Source organism: Mesoplodon densirostris, chromosome 12 (genome assembly GCF_025265405.1).
Source record: "Mesoplodon densirostris isolate mMesDen1 chromosome 12, mMesDen1 primary haplotype, whole genome shotgun sequence".
Taxonomy (NCBI): Eukaryota; Metazoa; Chordata; class Mammalia; order Artiodactyla; family Ziphiidae; genus Mesoplodon; species Mesoplodon densirostris.
This window is the reverse complement of record NC_082672.1, coordinates 73,971,852-73,993,720: the sequence shown is the minus strand read 5'-3', so window position 1 is coordinate 73,993,720 and position 21,869 is coordinate 73,971,852. Positions and strand designations below refer to the sequence as shown.

Sequence of the window (21,869 nt, the reverse complement as noted above, 5' to 3'; positions counted from 1 at the left end):
GTGATGGGGTGGATGTGTGGCTCAAGGATGAAGGAGTACAAGGATTATTCTAGGTTTCTAATATGAGTTTTGGTCGTGTGGGAGAACCACCCATGAAAGAGGATGGGGTTTGAGGGATGGAGAGGGGGAGAGCCCAGGTGACAGTGGAACATTCAAAGGGAGCCGCACACTTGCATGTACAGCTCGGGTCTAAAGCTCTGAAGGGAAACTGGGACTTCTCAACACCTTTAAGACAAAATGTTCAAAAGCTGGCATTTAAGAATATTTAAACCATAATCTCATCACAATTTATGTTGACTTCCAACCCATTCTCTATAATGTATAAAAATTTCCAACTATACCAATAATGGAAATATTTCACACTTTTTCACATGCTGTTTTCTCAGCCTAGGACACCTGCTGCCACCTGAGACCTCATCTCTAGTCTTCAGGATTTAGATCAGTTGACCTCCCCTTGCAGCCTCATTAAATTCTTGATGCCGACTTAATTTCTTCCCTCTGAAGCTCATCCAAACTTACTTTATTTGTCTATACCAGTCTGACTCACCTCACCCAAGCTTCTTAACGGTGTCTGATCATATAACATTTCTACACTCACTACTTGGCACATAGTAGGCAAACAATAAATGTATATGGAATTAATGGAATAGATATACACACTTTACTATTTCTGCCAAACATAATCATAATAGCAGTTTTATAGTAAAAAAAATATAGGACAGAAATACTAAATGGAGTTTTACTTTGGAAGAACCACCCTTCTGCTTGCTTTCTTGGCTGGAAGAGAAGTCACAACTATGAAAAATTTGTTCTTTATAATTTCTCTTGTGTTGTGCCTCAGTGTTGGTACCACGGTTGTTCTCCTTCAAGTGAGTTCTTCCTAGCACCCCTGAAGGTACTTTACCACACCCAGGAAAATAAAACCTCAGATATATAGACAGCAGATGCAGCCCCCATTTATTATTGGTTATCGACATCTGCTACACGATAATGTCCTGCTGTCCATTTCTTCTCACCTGGTATTGATAGTCCTGATAGTTCTCTGAAACATGATGTTAAAATTTATAGAAATTATGAAGTGAAACCACTTGAAGGGTTATTAAACATATCTATCTTTTTTGAGATAAACCACAAGATTACAAAGACTAGTTTAAGGCATCACATTTGAGTGTACGGGAAGTGATGGTGCACAGACCGTCTCTGCTGTTCTGAGTATGTTGCCAGTTAAAGCCAATCGCCCAGCTTCCCACAGAGAAGCCATTAATAGGTGTTCATATCAGACAAGGCTAAATCTATTGCATCAGTGATATAACATGTGTTTAAGGGTGTTTAAGAACAAGATGAGATAGACCATACTGTTTAATTATCTATGACTATTCTTTGCTTTGGCACCTTTGTTTTCTAAGGTCATCTAGTGTATTTATTGAAAAGATTAATCTGTGCAAATAACTTAACATTATTTTCTATTCCATGGTTTGTATAAAGGAAAAATAGTATGCCAAACATTTCTAAAATTAATGAAAGATACAGCCCTACTTGGATCTTTCCTTAGGACTTAAATGGAAATTGATTTAGGGTGCTGAGTGCATGAGCTTGTTCTCTGTACTACAGTAGAGTTTTAGTTAATAATCTTACATTTGAATTTGAGTTTAATTTTTCGTGTGAATACTTGTCTAAGATTCCAAAACTAATTTATCATGTTCTTCACGGCAATCAGAAACCAATGACTGCCCTTTAGTGTAAGCTATCATGTTTTGAAAGTAAAATTATTGTGTCTAATATTTTTAGTTAACCTCTTGAATTTTGAAATGAACATTTTTCCATCATTGCTTCAGTTATTTGTGGCTCTACTGTATTAGGCCTAATATGTTAAAATAAGCTCTTAATTCGTTCCCCTAATACAGTAGTCATTTGTAATAATTGCATGGTTTTCTTTTTAGAGAAATGATTATACCCTTTGGTCACAACCCTGGCAATTCTGCTAACTGCTCCCAGGTAAATGATGACATTCAGGGCTGTGATTTCATGACCCAACTGAGCAAGAACGTAATTAAATGGATCAATGTTTATTTATAAAAGATGTATCTTGTTGACTTCTCATGCAAAGTGGTGATATAAGTTCATGTGCTCAAGTTTCTTCTCTCCCAAATAGCCAAAGAAATATTTTCTTAAGTCAAAAATCTATCATTTCTGGCAAAAGGGAATAGGTACTACTAGGAATTTCTGGAAGACATCATCCAGTTAGACCAAGAATGAGATAGTTTTTGCCCGGCATGAAGTTTATATCTTCCATCTCACTAAAAGTTATTGTTGTTATTTTTCATTCAGTTACCCAAACCCCATACCTAAGACTCACCTACACTTTTCTCTCTTTCCCTCTGGACTAGATATTCTCTGCTTCATTTCCAGATCTACTCTCTCCATCTCTTTCTACCTCGCTTGATATTCTGGGAGGCTGACTTCTAGGGTCTACAACTACCCAGCTCCCCTTGGCCTCTGAGTTCTAAATATGTTGGGCTAGTGGGATGACAGGACACAGAAGGAGTAGAAAGAGGAAGAAATCTATTTATTCTCCACTTTCTCTCAGTTGGATGTAAATTTGTCATGGCCACATGCTTGTCTCTAAGACCACAGCCTCTTACACCTACATCTTTGTCCACAGTACAGAAGGTATTTCACTTGCTTGCACATTCAGGTCCAATCACAGTAGCAGAGTCTACTCCAGGGACACTTTTCTACCTCTTGTTGATTTTCTTAAACTTTTCCAACTTGAAAATTGTCTCTTCATTAAAATCACCTCATTTACCCTTTCTGAATGTGTCTCTATTTCCTGAGAGGCCCCGACTGATATACATCTCATGTATAAAATTGATCACAACGTCCTTTTAGAAATCAAGCATTGTGACTTTGTTCAGTTAACATTTGTTAAGGAGAGCCCCAGGGGTTGGACAGTGAACTGTGGTTCAACAAAAGACCACAAAGGAATTGAAATAGAGAAGTTTATTGCTCACAGGTCCTTGAAAGCCATGCAGGGAGCTCAAGGCAGGATTCAGGCAGAGAGAGATGCAGGACCTGGGGAACACACCTTTATTAGTGTACACAGGGGGAATGCATTGTGGTTCCTGGGCTAAAGCCAGATGGGTCAATTCAAACCCAAAAGAGCAGGGTTTGGTAAGTTCCCTGTGGATCTTATCTAAGGAGCATGGAAAGGAAAGGCTCTGGGGGTGATGGGGAGACGGCTCACCACAAAGATGTCATCTTTCCTGGTGCCCCTGCCAGCTGCTGTCTAGGACGTGCACTCATGGGAAGGGCTAGTGTCAGTTCAAGGACCCTGGAGGCAGCTTGGCCATGCAACGTGGCTGCCAAGGCAGCAGTATTACGGAGCAGTTTAACGAAACTCTCAACACCAAATTTCTCTCAAATTTGTAGAGAAGTGAAGAGTTTCTACATCCCCAATAACCTTCTCTTAGTTCAAGTCCCTGATTACTTTCATTCTTATAATACTTCACTTTCTTCCAGCTACTTATCCTTTACAAACCACCTCTACACTAAAACTTTTATGAGAGTTCAAAAACAGACGTGGGTCATCAATGTTCTGCTCCAATGACGTGTTGCCAGCACGTCTCCCCATAATCCATCCTTTGCCTGTCTCCCAAGACTCATCGAATCTCTCTCTCTCTCTCTGACAAACACACACACTCTGTAGCTGCCTTCATGGCAGACCACTTGCAATTCTCCTCACTTGTTGTCTCTTTCTTTGGGGCTTAAACATCCCCTGATGGGGCTTTGAGCACCCTCCCACCATCCTTCTCTAGCCAACTCCATCTGGCCTTTTAAGACTCAGCTGTAACCCTCGTGAGGAAGCCTTTCCTCATAGTCCTTGCTCCATTATCTTCCCACAGCATCTATACACGACCCTGTCCTTGGTATGTCCCCTCTTGTCTCCTCCCACAAGTGTAAAAATTTTGAAAAATTTAGTTTAAGATTCAGACTCTATGGTTTCAAATCCATTTCTACCATATATTTGCCTCAAGACCTTGAGCAAGTTTATTGAGTGTGTATCTCTGTTTTCTCATCTGTAAATTTAGGAAAATAAAGTCATGTTTCTGTATTCTTGTGAGAATTAAATTATATTAGCACATTTGAAACATGTAGAGCAGAGCTAGGTTTACAGTTGGCTCTCGATGCATTATGCAGGTTTGCAATTGCCTATTTTTCTTCAACCCCACAAAACTGAAAGTTCATAAAAAGAGGGCTAGGTTCTACTGATCACCATGTCATATTGATTAGTGAGTGTCTGGTGCACAGAGAGAAATCTATAAGTCTTTGTAGGTTGAATAAATAAATGAATGAATGAAGAGTCATGAATTCTGGTTTGATGGACATGCCTTCTCTCTCGGCTATCCTCATTTTTTTTAAATCCTGGCTGGTAACTTCTAGGTTGAGATTCATTAAAGGAATCCTTTCCATGAAATAAACACCTTGCGGCTCCTATGAACCTGAGAAAACCCCTCTCTCATTATAAGACTAGAAGATAAACTTGCATTTGTCTTTGCCAGTGCACACATTCTTACAATGGCTGGGTTAAGTCCCTGGCTTTAATAATGACACCTTGATTGTCAGCTTATCTTTCTCTAATTTAGATGCACTTTCCAGGTAATATGTAATTACACATTTTTAATCCTGGGTGATAATTTAGAATATTATTCGTTCCTGTAGGTTTATGTTAATTTTGACGTATTCTACAGTAGTACCTCTCCATAATGGAGGAAATAAATTAAATTTAATTAGTATACTAACTGTTCCCATTTGACATAAAATACTTACTAAAAATACTGTATGTTTATGTATATCTTACTCTTCAAAAGTATTCAAACTTCAATGATTTCTAAATCTAAATGTAGCCACTAAGTAAAAATATGTTCTTGGTCAAAAATACTGTTTTTATAAATTATAGATTTACTCTGATCTCAAAAATATAAACAGTATCAGCATTAGAATATGAATTTATATATTACTTTAACGATCCATGGTATAGAGTTCAGTTTCCATAATGATGCATTACATTTTATATTTTAAAATGATTTGCTTCTTTTTATGTTATATCTCAGAATATATCGATGGATGAGAAAATTTATAAAGTAAAGAAATACATCTTTATCAATGACTGTATTTCAGAACTATGTGAAGTATTGATACTTAAGTAAGTAAATAATAAATAAAGTTGCTTTAAGGTTTTAAGTTCCAAAAATTAGATATAATCATAGAAAAACAATTGTGTTCTATAGTACAAGTATACAAGAATAATATTAAACATTTTCTAAAGATTGAAAACTGTACACACATGTCTAAGTCTACTATCACCGAGAATTTATCCAAAATACAAAACATAAAGACATGTACATGTACACATTCAGATTCTGCATTCATATATACCCATGTTGAAAAGCAATAGCAGCTTCCTTTAACAGACATGCATTTTGAGAAATTCCTGGAAGCTTAAAGAAAAAAAATTGGGGGTAGTGTGGCAGCTGAAAAAAACATTCCAGCTACAGGACAGACACAAAATATAGGCTAAAGTAGATTAAAGCTTTTAAATAAATTAATAAAATGCCAAAATTATGAGAAAAACCTTTACAGCAGCCCCCATAAAGGAAGAAGGAAGGAAGGAAGAAAAAAGTAAAGACAAGGAAAAAATAAAACAAAATGATCCTGAAGGTAATTTTCCTGACTCTGCCTCACTTTTAGTGAGAAGGAAAACAACTTTCCACTAATTGTGCTTAATACCATATTATGTATGGTAAGATATAATACATTATATATATATATATATATATAGCATATAAACATATGTATAATACATAATAATTAAGTATAATACTATAACAACAAACTAGCCCAATGTGGAGGTGTGTGGCCCAAACCTGTATAACATTCACTTATTCAAAATATTTATTGAGCAGTGACTTGGTCCAGGAACTGTCATAAATATGCCACCTTCTATTTATTCAAAAATCTTAAAGAAAAATTCATCTTATAGTGTTTCCGCCTTGAAGTTCAGCATCTTCATGAGAGGGCAAAGCAAACAAAAGTCTGATTTGGGGGAGTGTCTTATACTCAGGCCTCCAATTATTCTCACAGATAAAATTGCAGAGATTATAAGCCTACAGTGAAAAATGACAAGGCGCTTGAGGAGATATAAAAAGCAACACAGGAGAGGAGTTAGCAGAAAGAAGAGGAGGTGACTTAGATCTGCAAGGACCAGATATTTTTATTACCAGACACAAAATAAAAAGCTCAATGCCTGATTTTTTTAAGAAATAAAAGAGGGAAATTAAAGTAATATAAGGAAACGATAGCATGAAAACTGAGTAGAGTGTTTTAAAATATAAACAAACAGAATATCAAAAAGTAAAAACATAATAATTTAAATTTTAAAAATGGACAAGTTAAACAGCAATTAGAACAGTAAAGAGAATTAATGAACAGCATAATATATCTGAAGAAATTACTATGAATCAAGAGAGAGGGAGATGCAAAAAGAGCAGAGAATATGAAGGATAAAATGAGGAAATTTTGTTTTATGTAATAAATGTTTTAACAGGATCATATAGAGTGAAAGTGGGAAAGCTATAATTTTTCCAGAATAGATAAAAAATGGAAGTCCTTCAAATAGAAAAGACCACTGGAAAAAAACTAAGCTAGATAAATGAAAATAATTCTATCCTTAACACAGCACAGTGAAAAACCACTAGCCAACAAAGACAAAGGGAATTTCCTAAAAGAATCTGGAGAAGAAAGACAAGTTTCCTACTAAAGAAGAAGAATTGGAGTTTAATGTTCAACAAGAACAACAGGAACACATGACAAAATGCTCAGAAAGACCTGGAAATCTTATTTGAAAAGACATAAAATGGATCATTATCTATCATATATAAGTATCTCCTATAAATTCATAAGTAAAAACAATCTGAAAAAAGTAAGGAAAGTACATATCTTAGTGATTTAAAATAGATAAAATGTAAATGACAAACAATAGATGAAACATTGTTAAAGAAGATGAAACAACAGTGATAAATGATAATTCTCATTTATCAGATATATAAACAATTAAATTAATAATATTTAATTTTAATGATAATATTGAATGACATTTAATCACGATTTAATTTTAATGAGGGATTGAGGAAAGTAACAATCCAAAACTATTGAGGAGCTTAATTTTGTACACACTTTACTAACATATATATTAAAGTACACATTTAGCATATTTATTTAATCCAAAAAGTTTCACCTCTAGATATTTATCTTTCAAATATATTCATAAGTGTTCACAAGATATTTGCACAGTGAATTCACTGCAGTATTTATAATTTGAAAAAATATATTGAAAATATACTGACAAATGTTTATCTATAGGGAAATGTTTAAATACATTTACACTAAGAACTTCTCCTATTAAAATGTCTAAGGTTTATCTATGTGTAATGACAATAAAAGATCACCAAGATATTTTGTAACTGAAAGTGAAGAAAAAATTGTAAGTCTTTTTTTGCTATAATTTTATTTAATAACAGTATTTATAACATGATATCCATGGCAGAAGCTGGCTAGATTCACCAAGCTAGTTTTTCTGCCTTCCTGGGTACATGGATAGATTTTTTTTCCCCATGTTCCCTTGCAGTGGGTGACCAAGTCCTGGCCTATGGGTAGAGTGAAATGGTGTAAGATTCTCCGCGCTCCCTCTTTCCCCCTTGTTTATCCTGATTGGTATCTGGGTATTTGCACTTGACACTGAAACCTACCTCAAAACCACAGGCTGAGAATCGTGAAGCTTATGTCACCCTGAACATCACTGAAAGGCCACAGGGAAAAGAACTCCTGCTTCTACCTTTGCTGACTGAACTTTGTATGAACAAGAAATAAGCTTCTGAGTTGCTAGGCTACCAAGATTTCAAGGTGTATCCATTACAGGAGCTAGTATTACCCTTACTAATACAATTTCACTTGTTTAATATCTAATCAAGAAAGAAAACTAAATTATATGTCCATATAACTGGATATGTATTTGTACAAAATGGAACACAGATTAATTGCCTCTTGGGTGCAGATTGGCATTTGGTCTGGAGGAGAATATGAATGAAAACGCTCACTTTATTTACCTTTTGTGACACTAGTTATTTGGTGTTATTTCTTTAGATAGATATGTGTATAATGTTGTTGAAATTTAGTCTAGGGAAGAACCAAAGTAATTCTAAGACGATAATTTTGGAACTGTGTCCTAAGGAAGGAATAAGGTAAAAGTGTACTTCAGGGAAATCCTAGGCTATATGAAAAGCATAAATCATGGAATACTGAAAAAAATTACACTAGAAAGTGTTTAGAACATACATTGGACATATGTTAAGGCATTGCAAACAGATAAAACTGAAAGGTAAATGGAACCAAATCATTGAAGGATATATACTTTCAATTAAGATACTCTTTGGCATGAGAGTAATAAGAACAAGAACAGTGAGAAGGATGGATTAGAAAAAATAGGAACTAAAGTCAGAGGTACTGACAAAGAAATGTGATCATAAGACTAACAAAAGGTAAAGAAGCTATAAAGAAACCATTTTATTAGTTAAATTAAAAAGAAGGGTAGAACTTGAGATATGGGAGGAAAGAAAAAAAGAGAAATCCAGGGTTTTGATGACTCTGAATTTCTACATAGGGAGAAAGCATTCCTCTAATTCTCATCCAGCTTTGGGCTCTGGAATCAGATCCTGCATGTACTCTGTGATCAAGAACAACCCTCAGTAGGGCTGGCATGAGAAGGGAGAATCAGAATTTATCAAGGGGAGTCCAGATTTTCAAAAATATCCACTGTAGATACTGAGAAACTGCAGTTTGGAATTCCCTGGAGTAAAAATTTTGCATAACTCATGATAATGCTTGAACATCATCATGTAAGAATGATTGGTCTCAAGAACCTTAACTATGAATATGTAAGAGCTAAAGAATAGAAGACTGTGAGAATGAGAAATGAATTCTTTTAGTGAGAAAAATTAGACAATGTGAAAACAAGACCTGTTTAAATTATATGATTATGTTTATAGTGAATTAACTTGTTTTAAAATGTTATATTTTATTCAATTAATTATTAGGATATAATTCTTGTTCTATTGCATAACATTATATTAAAGAAAGAGTAAAGCTTGTGGTTATGTTTGTTTAGATTTAGTTTTCCATGTATAATTTGTTGCTTTGATATCTAATTCTTATTTTGAGTGGTAAATGAGATTTTTACATGTAATAACAGTAATTTCACATATTTCCTCTTTTAATATAATTATGCCAATTAAATACATTATAAACAGCAAACACTTTTCTGTACTGTTTTGCACTCAGATAAAATTATTTTAAAATTTATTAAATCAAACTAAATTTGATTTAGAGCTAGTGGAAAATGATAATTTAAATAAAACTTTGAAGTCATATTTCAATAGGGCTCTATTTTATATTAAAAAATCTATTTGATATTATGCTGTTCTCATGATTTTGAGAGTTGAAGTAGGAATTCAATTCTTCTTTGGATTTCTTCCTATTAGCCACAACCATTAAAACATCACTAAGTATTCTTGGCTATCTGCCTGGGAATCAAAGTCCTAATCACTAAGAAACTCAACAGAAATAGGTATAGAGGTAGATATACATATACATATACATATACATATACATATACATATGGGCATAGTAAATACAAGCATGTGAATTTTGATAATACATAAGCAGAGAAATGGATGTATAGAAAGATTGAGTAAGCACTTTGAGTAACTTTTCCAGTACCTTACTCTCAAAAGGAGTATTGCTTACCTGGTCTACCTAGGTGTGATCCAGGATAAAGTAAGAGATATTAGTTAAGCCTGTTCAGAAAACTACTTTTAAAAAGGACTGTAGGGAATTCCTTGGCATTCCAGTGGTTAGGACTCAGCACTTCCACTGCTGGGGCCCTGGGTTCAATTCCTGGTTGGGGAAGTAGGATCCCGCAAGCCACACAGTGTGGCCATAAATAAATAAATAGTAACATTAAAAAAATAAAAAGGTCTTTAAAAAGACTACAAAGAGAATAGTTGACGGAAATGAAGCAACACTTTGTAATAAATCATTACAGTTTACTACATGTTAATGTAAATAAATATATATCTGTGCTATATACATACAAAATTAAATGCACATAAATCTTCTAAGAATATATGATCCAATGAGGATGTGGTGAAATTAAAATTCTCATATTTTGCTGGTAGGAATGGAAAGTGGTGCAGTTTCTTTGGAAAATAGTTCAGCTGTTGCTCTAAATGTTAAACATGGGATATACGATCAAGCAATTCTACTCCTAGGTATATACCCAAGAAAATGCAGACAATAATTGGACATGAATATTCATAGTAGCGTTGTTCATAGTAGGCAAAAGTAAAAACAGCCCCAAATGACCATCAATTAATGAATGGATAAATAAAATGTCAATAATAAAAAGGAATAAAGTTATTTTACATTCAAAAACATGGAAGAACCTTAAAAACATTATGGTAAGTGATGAAGCCCAGCACAAAAGACCACATATTATGTGATTCCATTTACATGATGTCCAAAATAGACAAACCTATAGAGACAGAAAGTAGGCTAAAGGTGGCGCTGATGGATATGGGATTTCTTTGGGGAATGGCAAAATATAAAATTATACTGTGGTGATAGTTGAACAACTCTGGATCCACTAAAACTTGCATTTTAAATGGGTGCATTCTAGTTTGTAAACTATATCTTGATATAGCTATTAACATTAATTTATGATCTGGATAACAGGGGAAAAACCTGAAATAGTTTAAATATATTAACTCCAAACTGATAGAATCAGTGGCGTATATCCAAACAATATAACACTTTGCAGCTTTTAAAAGGAAAATCAAGAATTGTATTCACTGACAGTGCAGCCTGCTAAGCATAATTTTTACGTGAAAAAATAAAGAGAAGAATATTCTAGTAGTAAAAAGACAAAGCAGACTGGAATATGAGTGTTTATACTATAATTCTCACTTTTGTAAAAAAAAAAAGAAAGTATCTATACATATTATTTGTAAATCAGGTTTATTGTTGCCTAGGTTATAACACATTTATTTTATTGCTTTTAAAAATCTGTAATGATTTGAAAACTTTTCTTCCCCTTCACTATTAATAACCACAAGGTCAAAATTTCTCTAGCTCAGTTTCTTTCTTTCTTTGAATCCTTCTTCATGATTTTAAAGATTCTCCTTCTCTACTTGTGAGCGGGTCTTCCAGGATTTACACTTGTGAGCAAGCCCATTCCTCCTTCTAAGAAACTGAGGCCAGACAAGTGTCTGCTGACAAGAAGCAAACCCCTCAAGCTGCTGCCTGCCTCAGGGGATTCTGTAGAGCCCCCTGGAGGAGAGGGGCAAAGAGTGGAGCGTCCTCTCCTCCACTGAGAGCTCCCCCCGCTCCTGCCCCTGAGACTAGAAATCACTGTCACATCAAGATGTTTTCCTCTAAGGATCAGGCTTGATTTTGAATAAAATTAGCATATATTATTTAATAATTAATTCATACACAAAAAGACTCTTGAGCGCTTACTACTTTTTATAACAGTGACTGGTCCAACACTGTACTTTTGTCCGAAGTTATCCAAGAGTCAATCAAGCAGATTCTTCAGACTTATTATTTTGGACTTACAGTAAATCAAGTATTTAGTTAAGAAAGACAAAGAAGTTCAATCTTTACAGTACTGTTTATTTTAAAACAATTTTGAAAACCCTGAGCCTTGATTTAGTTCTGAGCTCTCACACATTCATGATTTTTAGAATGAAAAAGAACTATAATTTTAGTGCTCCTTTTTTACATTGCTAATTATATTAATATGACAGTCATCAGGTTGCGCTTAATAAACATCCACATGTACTTTACATTTTTAACCTTTTATGTAAAAGTAAGTTAAAATTTAACAACCAGAACATTTTGTTTCTTGTTAAATATATAATAAATTGAATAAATTTTATTTATTGTAATTTTAAATTCTAAAATAGGTAAATTCATGGCATAATTTATAACTAGTGAAAAATATACTGAAAGTCAAGGACTATTAAGAATAATATATCAGATATAAAATTTCATCATAATAAGATAAAATGTATCTGGTTAATGCAGTTTTCAAATGTTGATTTATGATTCTGACATTTTAATTGATGGATCAATTGATAATAATTACTTCTGTGTAATCAGTTAGCAACTGAAATGTGCAACACATTGATTTTTTCAGGTGAGACATGTGCTCCCTGAGCAGCTACAGTAGGAGAAAGAACTAGTGACATTTAATTCAGTCTAATTTATTCCTGAGAAAAATGTGATTGACGGCAGTTCAGGAAGTCCACAGCAAAAGTTAGAGAAAACGGTGAAATCATTCAGAAACACTAAAACTAAAAATTAAATTAAAACAAGAAATGCTGAGTAATAAATTCCATGTAATTCAAATTAGCCTTGCCATTTAACTTGATGGAAGTTACCTTATAAGGACAAATATATTGTGAGTACAAATGGGGAGAACTACACTAATCCAATAGAATGAAATCAGAGAAAGTTGATTGTAAATTTACATCAAACCTGTTAGATTTTATATTATCTATAAAACTAAAGAGCTATGTAATGGAGCTATGAATTGACCCAAAGATAACCAAATTATTTTTACTTGCTATTTTTCTTGTGAGTGGAGTGGTACATTGCATATTTACAAAAATGATTCAAATTCATTTCTAAAATATTTATTGGACAGGTTACTTGGGAACAAGCATTGTTGTTAGGGATATGATGAAGAAAAGAGCAGATTGTAGTCCAGAGCAGAGAGAAGAGAGTCAGGCTTAACAACTATAAAAATTAAAATATGGTTATGTCACCTTAAAAAAATGCACAGCGTAAGAGCTGTGAGTTGAGCTTTCAGTGTCATACTGAGGACTACAGCCTCGGAGGCAGACTCTCAGCAAGCTCTGAGAAACTGTTCAAAGAGTTAAGGGGGGAGCCAAGACATATATGTATTTTTCACTGGAAAAAAGTATGTAGTCAAACATCAGAAGATCACTGCTACTTACAAAGAATAGACACCTCAAATTAATGATTTTAGTGCTTTTCTGTGTATGGGAAGATGCAAGAATCCGGGCTCACTGAAATCTTTCCTTAAACGCTCATCCTAACTACCTAGGGCCAGTATGCAAAGCACAAAATGCTTCCTGTTTTCTCCATCCTGAATTCCCTGAAGGGTGCAGTGTCAGTGGGCAACTGCAGTGGCAAATGACTTGATCCTTGTAGAACTGGAACACGGGCAATACTTTCTTTTCTTCACAGTTACAAACTATGATAAACAACATAAAGAAGAATTTCAGGTTGTAAAAGGACTGTAAAACAAAAGAAACTGACCTTCACATTAACATTATTTTGGTAAAATGTTTTTATGAATCATCTATTTCACTTTCCTCAGCTTTTTATTCCAGTAAGTTGACATATGAATACAAAGTAGACACAAAAATAACTGTCTATTATTGTCACTCAGACAATATTTTTGAACTGACTTCTTTTACCAAGATTTTATCTTTATAACAATGTACAAAAGAAAGATTTACTCAGATAGTTAAATTGTTGATTATTTTTATTGCAGCAACATTTTTTACATTTAAAAAATAGCTCTCAATGATTTTGTGAAGTGAAAATTTCAATTTGAAAAAGAATAGATACATGCATATGGATAACTGAATCACTTTGTTGTAAAACTGAATGTAACACACCGTTAATCAACTATAATATAAAATAAAAAGTTAAAAAAATTCAAAAGCACTGGTTCTCAAACAACACAAAACACTCAGGAGTACAGTGAAGACATTAATTCAACAAATACTTAATAAAGTCTCTACTAAGAATAGGGAATTCTGACAAAATGAATAATCTGTGTGTGGAAGAAAAATGGAAAAAATAGTGACCGGTGTACATACAACCTATTAGAAATATGTACATAAAATAATAATACTACAAGCCGGTGGGAAATATTCTAGCAGTGGTACAATGATGTCACGGAATTGTAGAAAGGCGAGAAACATCAATTTCCCCTTGGTAGGCTAAGAGCAACCAACAAGGCTATGTTGAGGAAATGATGGAGATCTTGACTTGGCACGCTAGATGAAATATATACCGGAATAGAGGAACAACAATGCATAGAAAGTAGTTTGAACAAACTTCAAAAATTAGGAAAGCCCGGATCTTTAAGGAATAGTAATCTCATTTGGTTTGAGAGAAGTTAAGGTACTTATTAGGAATCATGATAAAACAGGCTGGAAAGCAGAGAGGAATTCAATTATCAAGAGACTTTGAATGTAAAAGTAAGGAATTTCAATTTACAGTAATTCAAAGGAAATTAGTTTCTGTTCATTAGTTTTTAGGGAAGAAAAAAAATTAAACTGGCAGTAAAATTAGTGAAAAAAAGTGAGAGAGTCATTTGTAGCATATCTCTTGGTTAACTCCTAAAATGAATGTAAGTGACTTTGAAAAATACACATTGCTATCAATCAACCTAGAAATAATTCAAATTCAAGCAGTTTTACCACTAAAATGTCACATGGCCAAAATTCTTCATCTTAGGCTCACATGGTTTAGTAGAGCTGAAGTAGAACTATGTTTAGCCCAAATGTGAATCATTTTACATTAGAGAACTGACTCTCAGGCTTGTATAGGCAGATGCATTCAGGTTTCTCAGGACTTTGAGGAAATTAATGCGGCTTCTCAGAAGAAACAAGTAGCTTGACTCCACGATTCCCCCACGGTCCCATTTGCAGCATTTATAAATCCTACAACTGTAGAACAAACGTGACAATCCTATGTGCCCTCAGCTGAACCTTGGATGACTATTGGTTTTATCTCCCTCTTATTTTAAACCAAAGTTTCTGTTATTTCTATTTAAGGTCCTGGCTCTTTTACTTACACTACTTTTCTCTGATCTGTTTATAAATCTAGATCCCAGGATTCTACGCCGTCAGCAACGTCCGCCTCTGTTCCTCCTCCTGGGGCCACGGGAGGGGCCGGTTCCCCGGGGTCCTCGCTCGCCCCCCGCGCGGCGCCGGCCACGTGCCAGGGGCGCGTGTGTCACCACGGGGGCACCTGCCGCACAGTCCATCTCCCGGGGGGCGTCTTCTCCTTCCAGTGCGACTGTCCGCTCCATTTCACCGGCCGGTTCTGTGAACGAGGTAACCAATCTCCACTATCCTCCTGTATTTCCTTTTCAAAACTTCTCCAGAGGGTGGAAAACAATAGAAACCTATCATAAACACATTGCTGGCTATTAGCACAAACAAGAAACATCGGTATAATTTTATTTAAAAATGCATTCTGATAGAACATTTTCAGTTCAGTATTGCAGAGCCAACAATATATATATATTTTTCATTAGAACTGTCATTCAGAGTATATTTGCAATCTCCATACAACATAGGAGTTAAAATTCAAATGTAGTGCTATTTAGGGAGTTTCTTTAAAGTTATGATGCATCCATCTTTTGTCACCATAGAAACAATTAAGTTCTAATTAACATTATTTTTATTGCTTAATTGTTAATCAAATTGCTTTTTTATATTTCAAAACCAAATCTCCATATTGAAGTTATTTTGGTGTTTAAGAAGAGCACATTATTTTTCTGACGCTTAAGAGTATGGTTTTAACATTAATGAAGCTATTGATGAATCAAAAGAAAATTCCCCTTTTGTCAACATCTAATGGCCTCCTAAGAGTGTCTCAGTTCATTAAAGCAGTGCTGGGCAAGACAGCCAGAAATGCCCCGGGCAGCTGACCAACGCATTAGGTCCTGACGCAGCTGGCCTGTCCCTGCAGGAAGCCTGGAGAGTGTCATTCTGTTCTATGTAAATTTGACCACTAGTTCTAAATTGGGGGAGGGGGAGGGATTACTACTGGGTGATGATTCAGATGGCAAGGAATGTCACTGCTTCTCCGAGATTGTGTTAAATAACTCCTTTTTTAAATACCAAAATGTGGGACGTCCAAAAGAGAATTCAAAGGTATACATGTGTGTTATTCAGCTCTCCTTCCCAATCTTGTGTGACTGCTATGAATGTGTTGTTGTTCAGCCAAGGAAGCAAGGAAGCACAATCAAAAGCACAGAAATGGAAACATGGTCTATTTTCATGTTCATTGTAGAAATGTGTCCTTAAAGTCTATGTTTTAACTGTAAAATGGTTTTGAAGACACATCACTATTGCTTGATTTTTGAGTGAATAGTTTATATGTCTGCAAAATACCATGAGACATCCATCTTTTGCTGGCATCTGAGACCATTGGTATTACATACGGTGAGTGGACTTCTAGGGACATCATTTGGATGATAAAGATCTTTTAGATCCACATGTAGAACTGAGAGGGTTTTTTCTTTCTTTAATTTCACGGTAGGTAAAGCCTTAGCAAAATACCCTCCTTACATTTCTTAAAATATACTCTGATATTTTAATTTTCTTTTCAATCCGAATTTACTGACAGTGGTGAATTTGATGTTGTGAAAACAGGGGTCCTCAGTTATGGAGTGTGTCCCTTGTCCCCCATAGGGGCCAAACCACAAGTCTTCCCACTGAACCTCAGTCCTCTCCTCGATCTCCTCACTCTGTGGCTTTAACACCTCACACAGTGACCCACACTTTCCTCCAGAAAAAGAGAAACCCGGGTTTACCTGGAGTTAAACCCCAGGATTGACTGAGGTTTGTTTGGTGTTTGGGTGGCAGAATGTAGGACACTGACCTCAGGAAAAGAAGTGGGGAACTCTGCTCTATATTCACTTTTAGGAATATTTCATTTTTTCCAACATTATTAAGCACTTTCTACCTTCTATATTTTAACTGTTTTTCCTGTTGATTTTGCAGTATTTTTAAAACTAATAAATTGTATGATAGCATGGTGCTAAAACCAGATAATCTACCACAGAATATTTATTTCTAAGTGTATAGTCAGAAAGTGTGAACAAATAATCATTACCAATGAGACAATTGGTTTTTTTTAAAGAAACTTTAAGTTAGTTATATCTGAGGTGTATGACACACTAAACAAAATGCATGCAGTAGGACTCTTTAGATTATTAGATATCATAGTATTACCTATGATTTTGTTGCTGTTCTTGGCTGTTGGGGAAATATTTTGTATAAAACTTAGACTGCTATGAGATGTGTATTTTTAGAATTGAGAATATTATTTCTAATTGTAAAAAATATACGTTTTCCCTTGTTTAACTCTTTTTTTTTCTTGAGGTATAGTTCATTTATAGTATTGTGTTGGTTTTAGGTGTACAGCATAGTGATTCCATTTTTTTTTTTCAGATTATACTCCATTATAGGTTACTATAAGATATTGTGTATAACTTCCTGTGTTATACTGTAAATCATTGTTCCTTATATACATATTTATTTTTAACCATTTACCACCTAAATTCATGTTAAATATCTTTCTTCTTTCAGCCATGAAGAAAGCCGAGGACAGGTTTGTGTTCTCGATCTAATGCTCTAAATATAAGTCATACTAGCATGCATCTTAGAATCCAGATCACAGATGAGGACTATTGCCTAAGGCCCATGATTCAGGAATCTGGTACCATAACAAGGCCTTTTATATATAGCATTCTCCAGGTTGGCCAGATGCACCATTTCTAAGTGTAGATTTCAATAAATAGTATCATATGCCAGCTTCAAAGTATGTCAACTACCTGCTAAAAATCTTGCTTTGGATACAGAGTCTCTAAATCTCTCTCTCTCTGTCTGTCTCTCTCTCTCCATATATATATATATATATATATATATATATATATATATAATTGCAGAGGCATCTACATGTAAAGATATTTTCAAAACTGATTTTTCTTCATAACCTTGCTCCTTTTTCTTTCCAGTGCATACGCTCAAGCTGTAAGAGAATGTTAAATTTTTTATTTTAACAACCTTAATTTTTCACAGCAAAATGGAGGTGCCAGTTAAGTATGGTTTTAACTAAAATAGCATTAGATTCAGCAACACAGAAAAAGGGTTTGCAGGGCTGTAGGACTCAGTACGAGTTCACCCAAACACATATTTCCCACGTACTTGGCATTACTACATCCCAGGCTCTACTTTATCAAATCATCCATATCTAATCACCTAATAACACTGAATTATAGAATCAGTTTGATTTAATATGTTACTTTTTTTTCTCAACACATTCTATCTTAATTCATATTAGCTGAACCTTGTTGCCTACTTTGTCATAACGATCCTGCATCTCACCAGGGGAGACAGAAGAGCCTGCATTCTTGCTTTGTTTTAGATGGCTGTGTGCAGGCAGATGGCTGTCCCCTACTGTAAAGTTCAGAGTGACAGATTTAGAATATCAGCGTTTTGTGCTGCAGGAAAGCATGTGCCTCTGACTATTAATTGTAGGATTAACATTTTTAAACAGTCCCATACTTTTTAGTGTTCTATAAAACAGTTTTATAAATAGTGTAATAAAGGAGTATTTAAATGCCATACATTAAAACCAAGAAATCATTTATTTGATATCCTGTCTCTGTATGTTCCATATATGCTTAAAGGTCAGCTGCACTGAGTAAATCACAAATGTAGAAATAAAAATGAGAGGTTTTACTAGGTGTTTCGTCTTTTTTTTTTTTTTAAAGATAGCCTGAATGTCTGCTTTGTTTTTTTACCATAATTGGAACATATTTTAAAGGCATATTGGAGTAGTCTGAATTTATTTGTTAACTATAGTCAGGTAGCTGAATGTCAGATGTTCCAGAGCCAAGAAGGCAGAGATAGTCAGCATCTAATAACAATGATCTATCTCCCTGCCAGAGGACTGATGGTCTGCATCATCAGAGAAGGGCCAGGAAATGGGTGTTGGCCTTTTCAAACATAACATTCCTGTCTGAAAATCTATCTTTAAAAGCAGAGGGCAACGCTGCATATTTATCAGTAAATGGCAACTGCTGAAATATTAAGATGTTAAGTTGAGAGTGAATGGGGATTGAAGTCAAGGACAAAGGCTGACAGGAGACGAGACCACCTGTGGGCAGAGACAGAGGGTTCTGTTTCTGGAGCACGGGCAAGGGAAGGCCCCCATCTTCCCTGCCCATGCACCACCAGTTGCTGCCGTTCTCCACCATAAGCGCCATCTTCAGCTGGTAGAAAATGACAGCTCCCCTCTCATTCTGGTGCTGATTACTGTAAAAACTACATCTCCATCGATTTCTCTACTTACATTGGTAATAATCTAGAAATTTCCATCTAGGAAGAGGAGGGAAACATATACCCTTGTGTCCATCAAAAAAGGATGACATTTATTTTATTTGTCTCCTTTATTGACTTAAATAGCATCCTTTAATTCCCTTACCATTCAACACATCCAATTAAAAAATCCTTAGTGGAACACCTATACATTAGTACCACACATGGAGTTAGTCTTTAGAGGTGGTGTGAGGATCACATTTTTCTCTTTAAGTTTTCAAGTGGTTGTGAGCATGGAGTGTGGGTTGGGAGGATACAATGAAGGGAAGACAAGCCTGACACGCAGGTCAGCTACCATTCACTACTTACCTCTTTAAAGCTACATAATCTCAGCTCAGCATCACCCCTGTCCCCAGCATTGTCTGCCTGAGGACCTATATTTATTTTCTGTTGCTTCCATAACTAATGATCACAACCTGGTGACTTCAGCAACACAAGTGTACTATCTTAAAGTTCCGTAGATCAGAAGTCTGACACAGTTCTCAGCAGGCTAAAATCGAGGTGCAGGCAGGGCCATGTTCCTTTCTGGAGGCTCCAGGGAAGAATCTGTACCTTGCGTTCTGACTTCCAGAGGCTTTCTTGTTTCCTTGGCTCATGGCCCCCTTTATTCGACCTTCAAAGCAAACAATGGTGGGTCCAAACTTTTTCATATCACGTCACTTGATCTACTCTTCCATTTCCCTTTTCTACATTTAAGAATGCTTGTGATTACACAGATTCCCCTGGGACAATCCAGGGTCATGTCTGTATCTCAACATTCACTAATTAGCTATTTTAATTCCGACTACATGCTTAATGCCCCTTTGCCACATAAAGTAACATTTACAGAGATCCTAGGAGTTAGGATATGGACATCTTCGGGGGACCACTATTCTGCCTACCACAGGCCTTGTAGTCATTCCTCAGAGAATTTACATAGTCATATAATAGAAAAGGGAGTTTACTGGATGGATATCTAGGGCTAATAGAATTGGGGGAAGCCAGTGAAACCGGGTTGGAAAATGCACTCTGAAGGATGCTCTGGAGAGCCAGTCAACAGGAAGTGAGGGCTCACCTGAGAACAGACCGAGACACACCTTCACTGAACACGGGCTCACACAGCCACCACGTTCTGAGTCACTTGCTCAAGATGCAGACTCCCATCAAATATTTTGAAATTGTCTGATTGGTAAAACCTCCACCATATTCTAACCCACTGCCTGAGCAGGAGATTAGAAGAGGAACAAAAGGAGTCATCATTTACTTTAGGCTCCTAACAGAGTAACTACACTGCACAGTCCACCAGGATCCCAAACATGGGCCTCTTCTCCATTTCCACACAAAAATATAGGCATTCACAAAGGCTTTTATACCACACATATGCACACATGCACACATTAAAGTTGAATGTTAATCTTTTCCTTAAAAATCCTTTGGAGAGAGGAGCTTCAAGATGGTGGAAGAGTAAGACGTGATCACCTTCCTCCCCACAGATACACCAGAAATACATCTACACGTGGAACAACTCCTACAGAACACGCACTGAACGCTGGCACAAGACCTCAGACCTCCCAAAAGGCATGAAACTCCCCACGTACCTGGGTAGGGCAAAAGAAAAAAGAAACAACAGACAAAAGAATAGGGACAGGACCCGCACCAGTGGGAGGGAGCCATGAAGGAGGAAAGGTTTCCACACACTAGAAGCCCCATCGCAGGTGGAGACTGTGGGTGGCGGAGGGGGAAGCTTCGGAGCTGTGGAGGAGAGCGCAGCCACAGGGGCGCGGAGGGCAAAGCAGAGAGATTCCCGCACACAGGATTGGTGCTGACCACCACTCACCAGCCTGAGAGGCTTGTCTGCTCACCTGCCGGGGCAGGCGGGGCTGGGAGCTGAGGCTCGGGCTTCAGTCGGAGCACAGGGAGAGGACTGGGGTTGGCGGTGTGAACACAGCCTGAAGGGGTTAGTGCACCACAGCTAGCCAGGAGGGAGTCCTGGAAAAGTCTGGAGCTGCTGAAGAGGCAAGAAACTTTTTCTTCCCTCTTTGTTTCCTGGTGCGTGAGGAGAGGGGATTCAGAGCACTGCTTAAAGGAGCTCCAGAGATGGGCGCGAGCCACGGCTCTCAGTGCAGACCCCAGAGATGGGCATGAGATGCTAAGGCTGCTGCTGCTGCCACCAAGAAGCCTGTGTGTGAGCGCAGGTCACTATCCCAACCCCCTCCTGGGAGGCTGTGCAGCCCGCCACTGCCGGGGTACCATGATCCAGGTACGGCTTCCCCAGGAGAATGCACGGCACACCTTGGGCTGATGCAACGTCACTGCGGCCTCTGCCGCCGCAGGCTCGTCCCGCACTCCGTGCCCCTCCCTCCCCATGGCCTGAGTGAGCCAGATCACCTGAATCAGCGGTTCCTTTAACCCTGTCCTGTCTGAGCGAAGAACAGATGCCCTCAGGCGACCTACATGCAGAGGTGGGGCCAAATTCAAAGCTGAGCCCCGGGAGCTGTTCGAACAAAGAAGAGAAAGGGAAATCTCTCCCAGAAGCCTCAGAAGCAGCGGATTAAAACT

The 21,869-nt window shown here is 36.5% G+C and overlaps 1 protein-coding gene across 1 annotated transcript in view; it reads left to right on the top strand.

Annotated features, from left to right (window-relative positions):
* Nucleotides 1–21,869, top strand: part of EYS (eyes shut homolog) — a 1,591,612-nt gene that overhangs the window by 1,086,930 nt on the left and 482,813 nt on the right. The window contains exon 29 of the mRNA XM_060115102.1: nucleotides 15,043–15,272. Within this exon, the coding sequence (XP_059971085.1) occupies nucleotides 15,043–15,272 (230 nt within the window). The remainder of the gene's footprint in view (nucleotides 1–15,042; nucleotides 15,273–21,869) is intronic.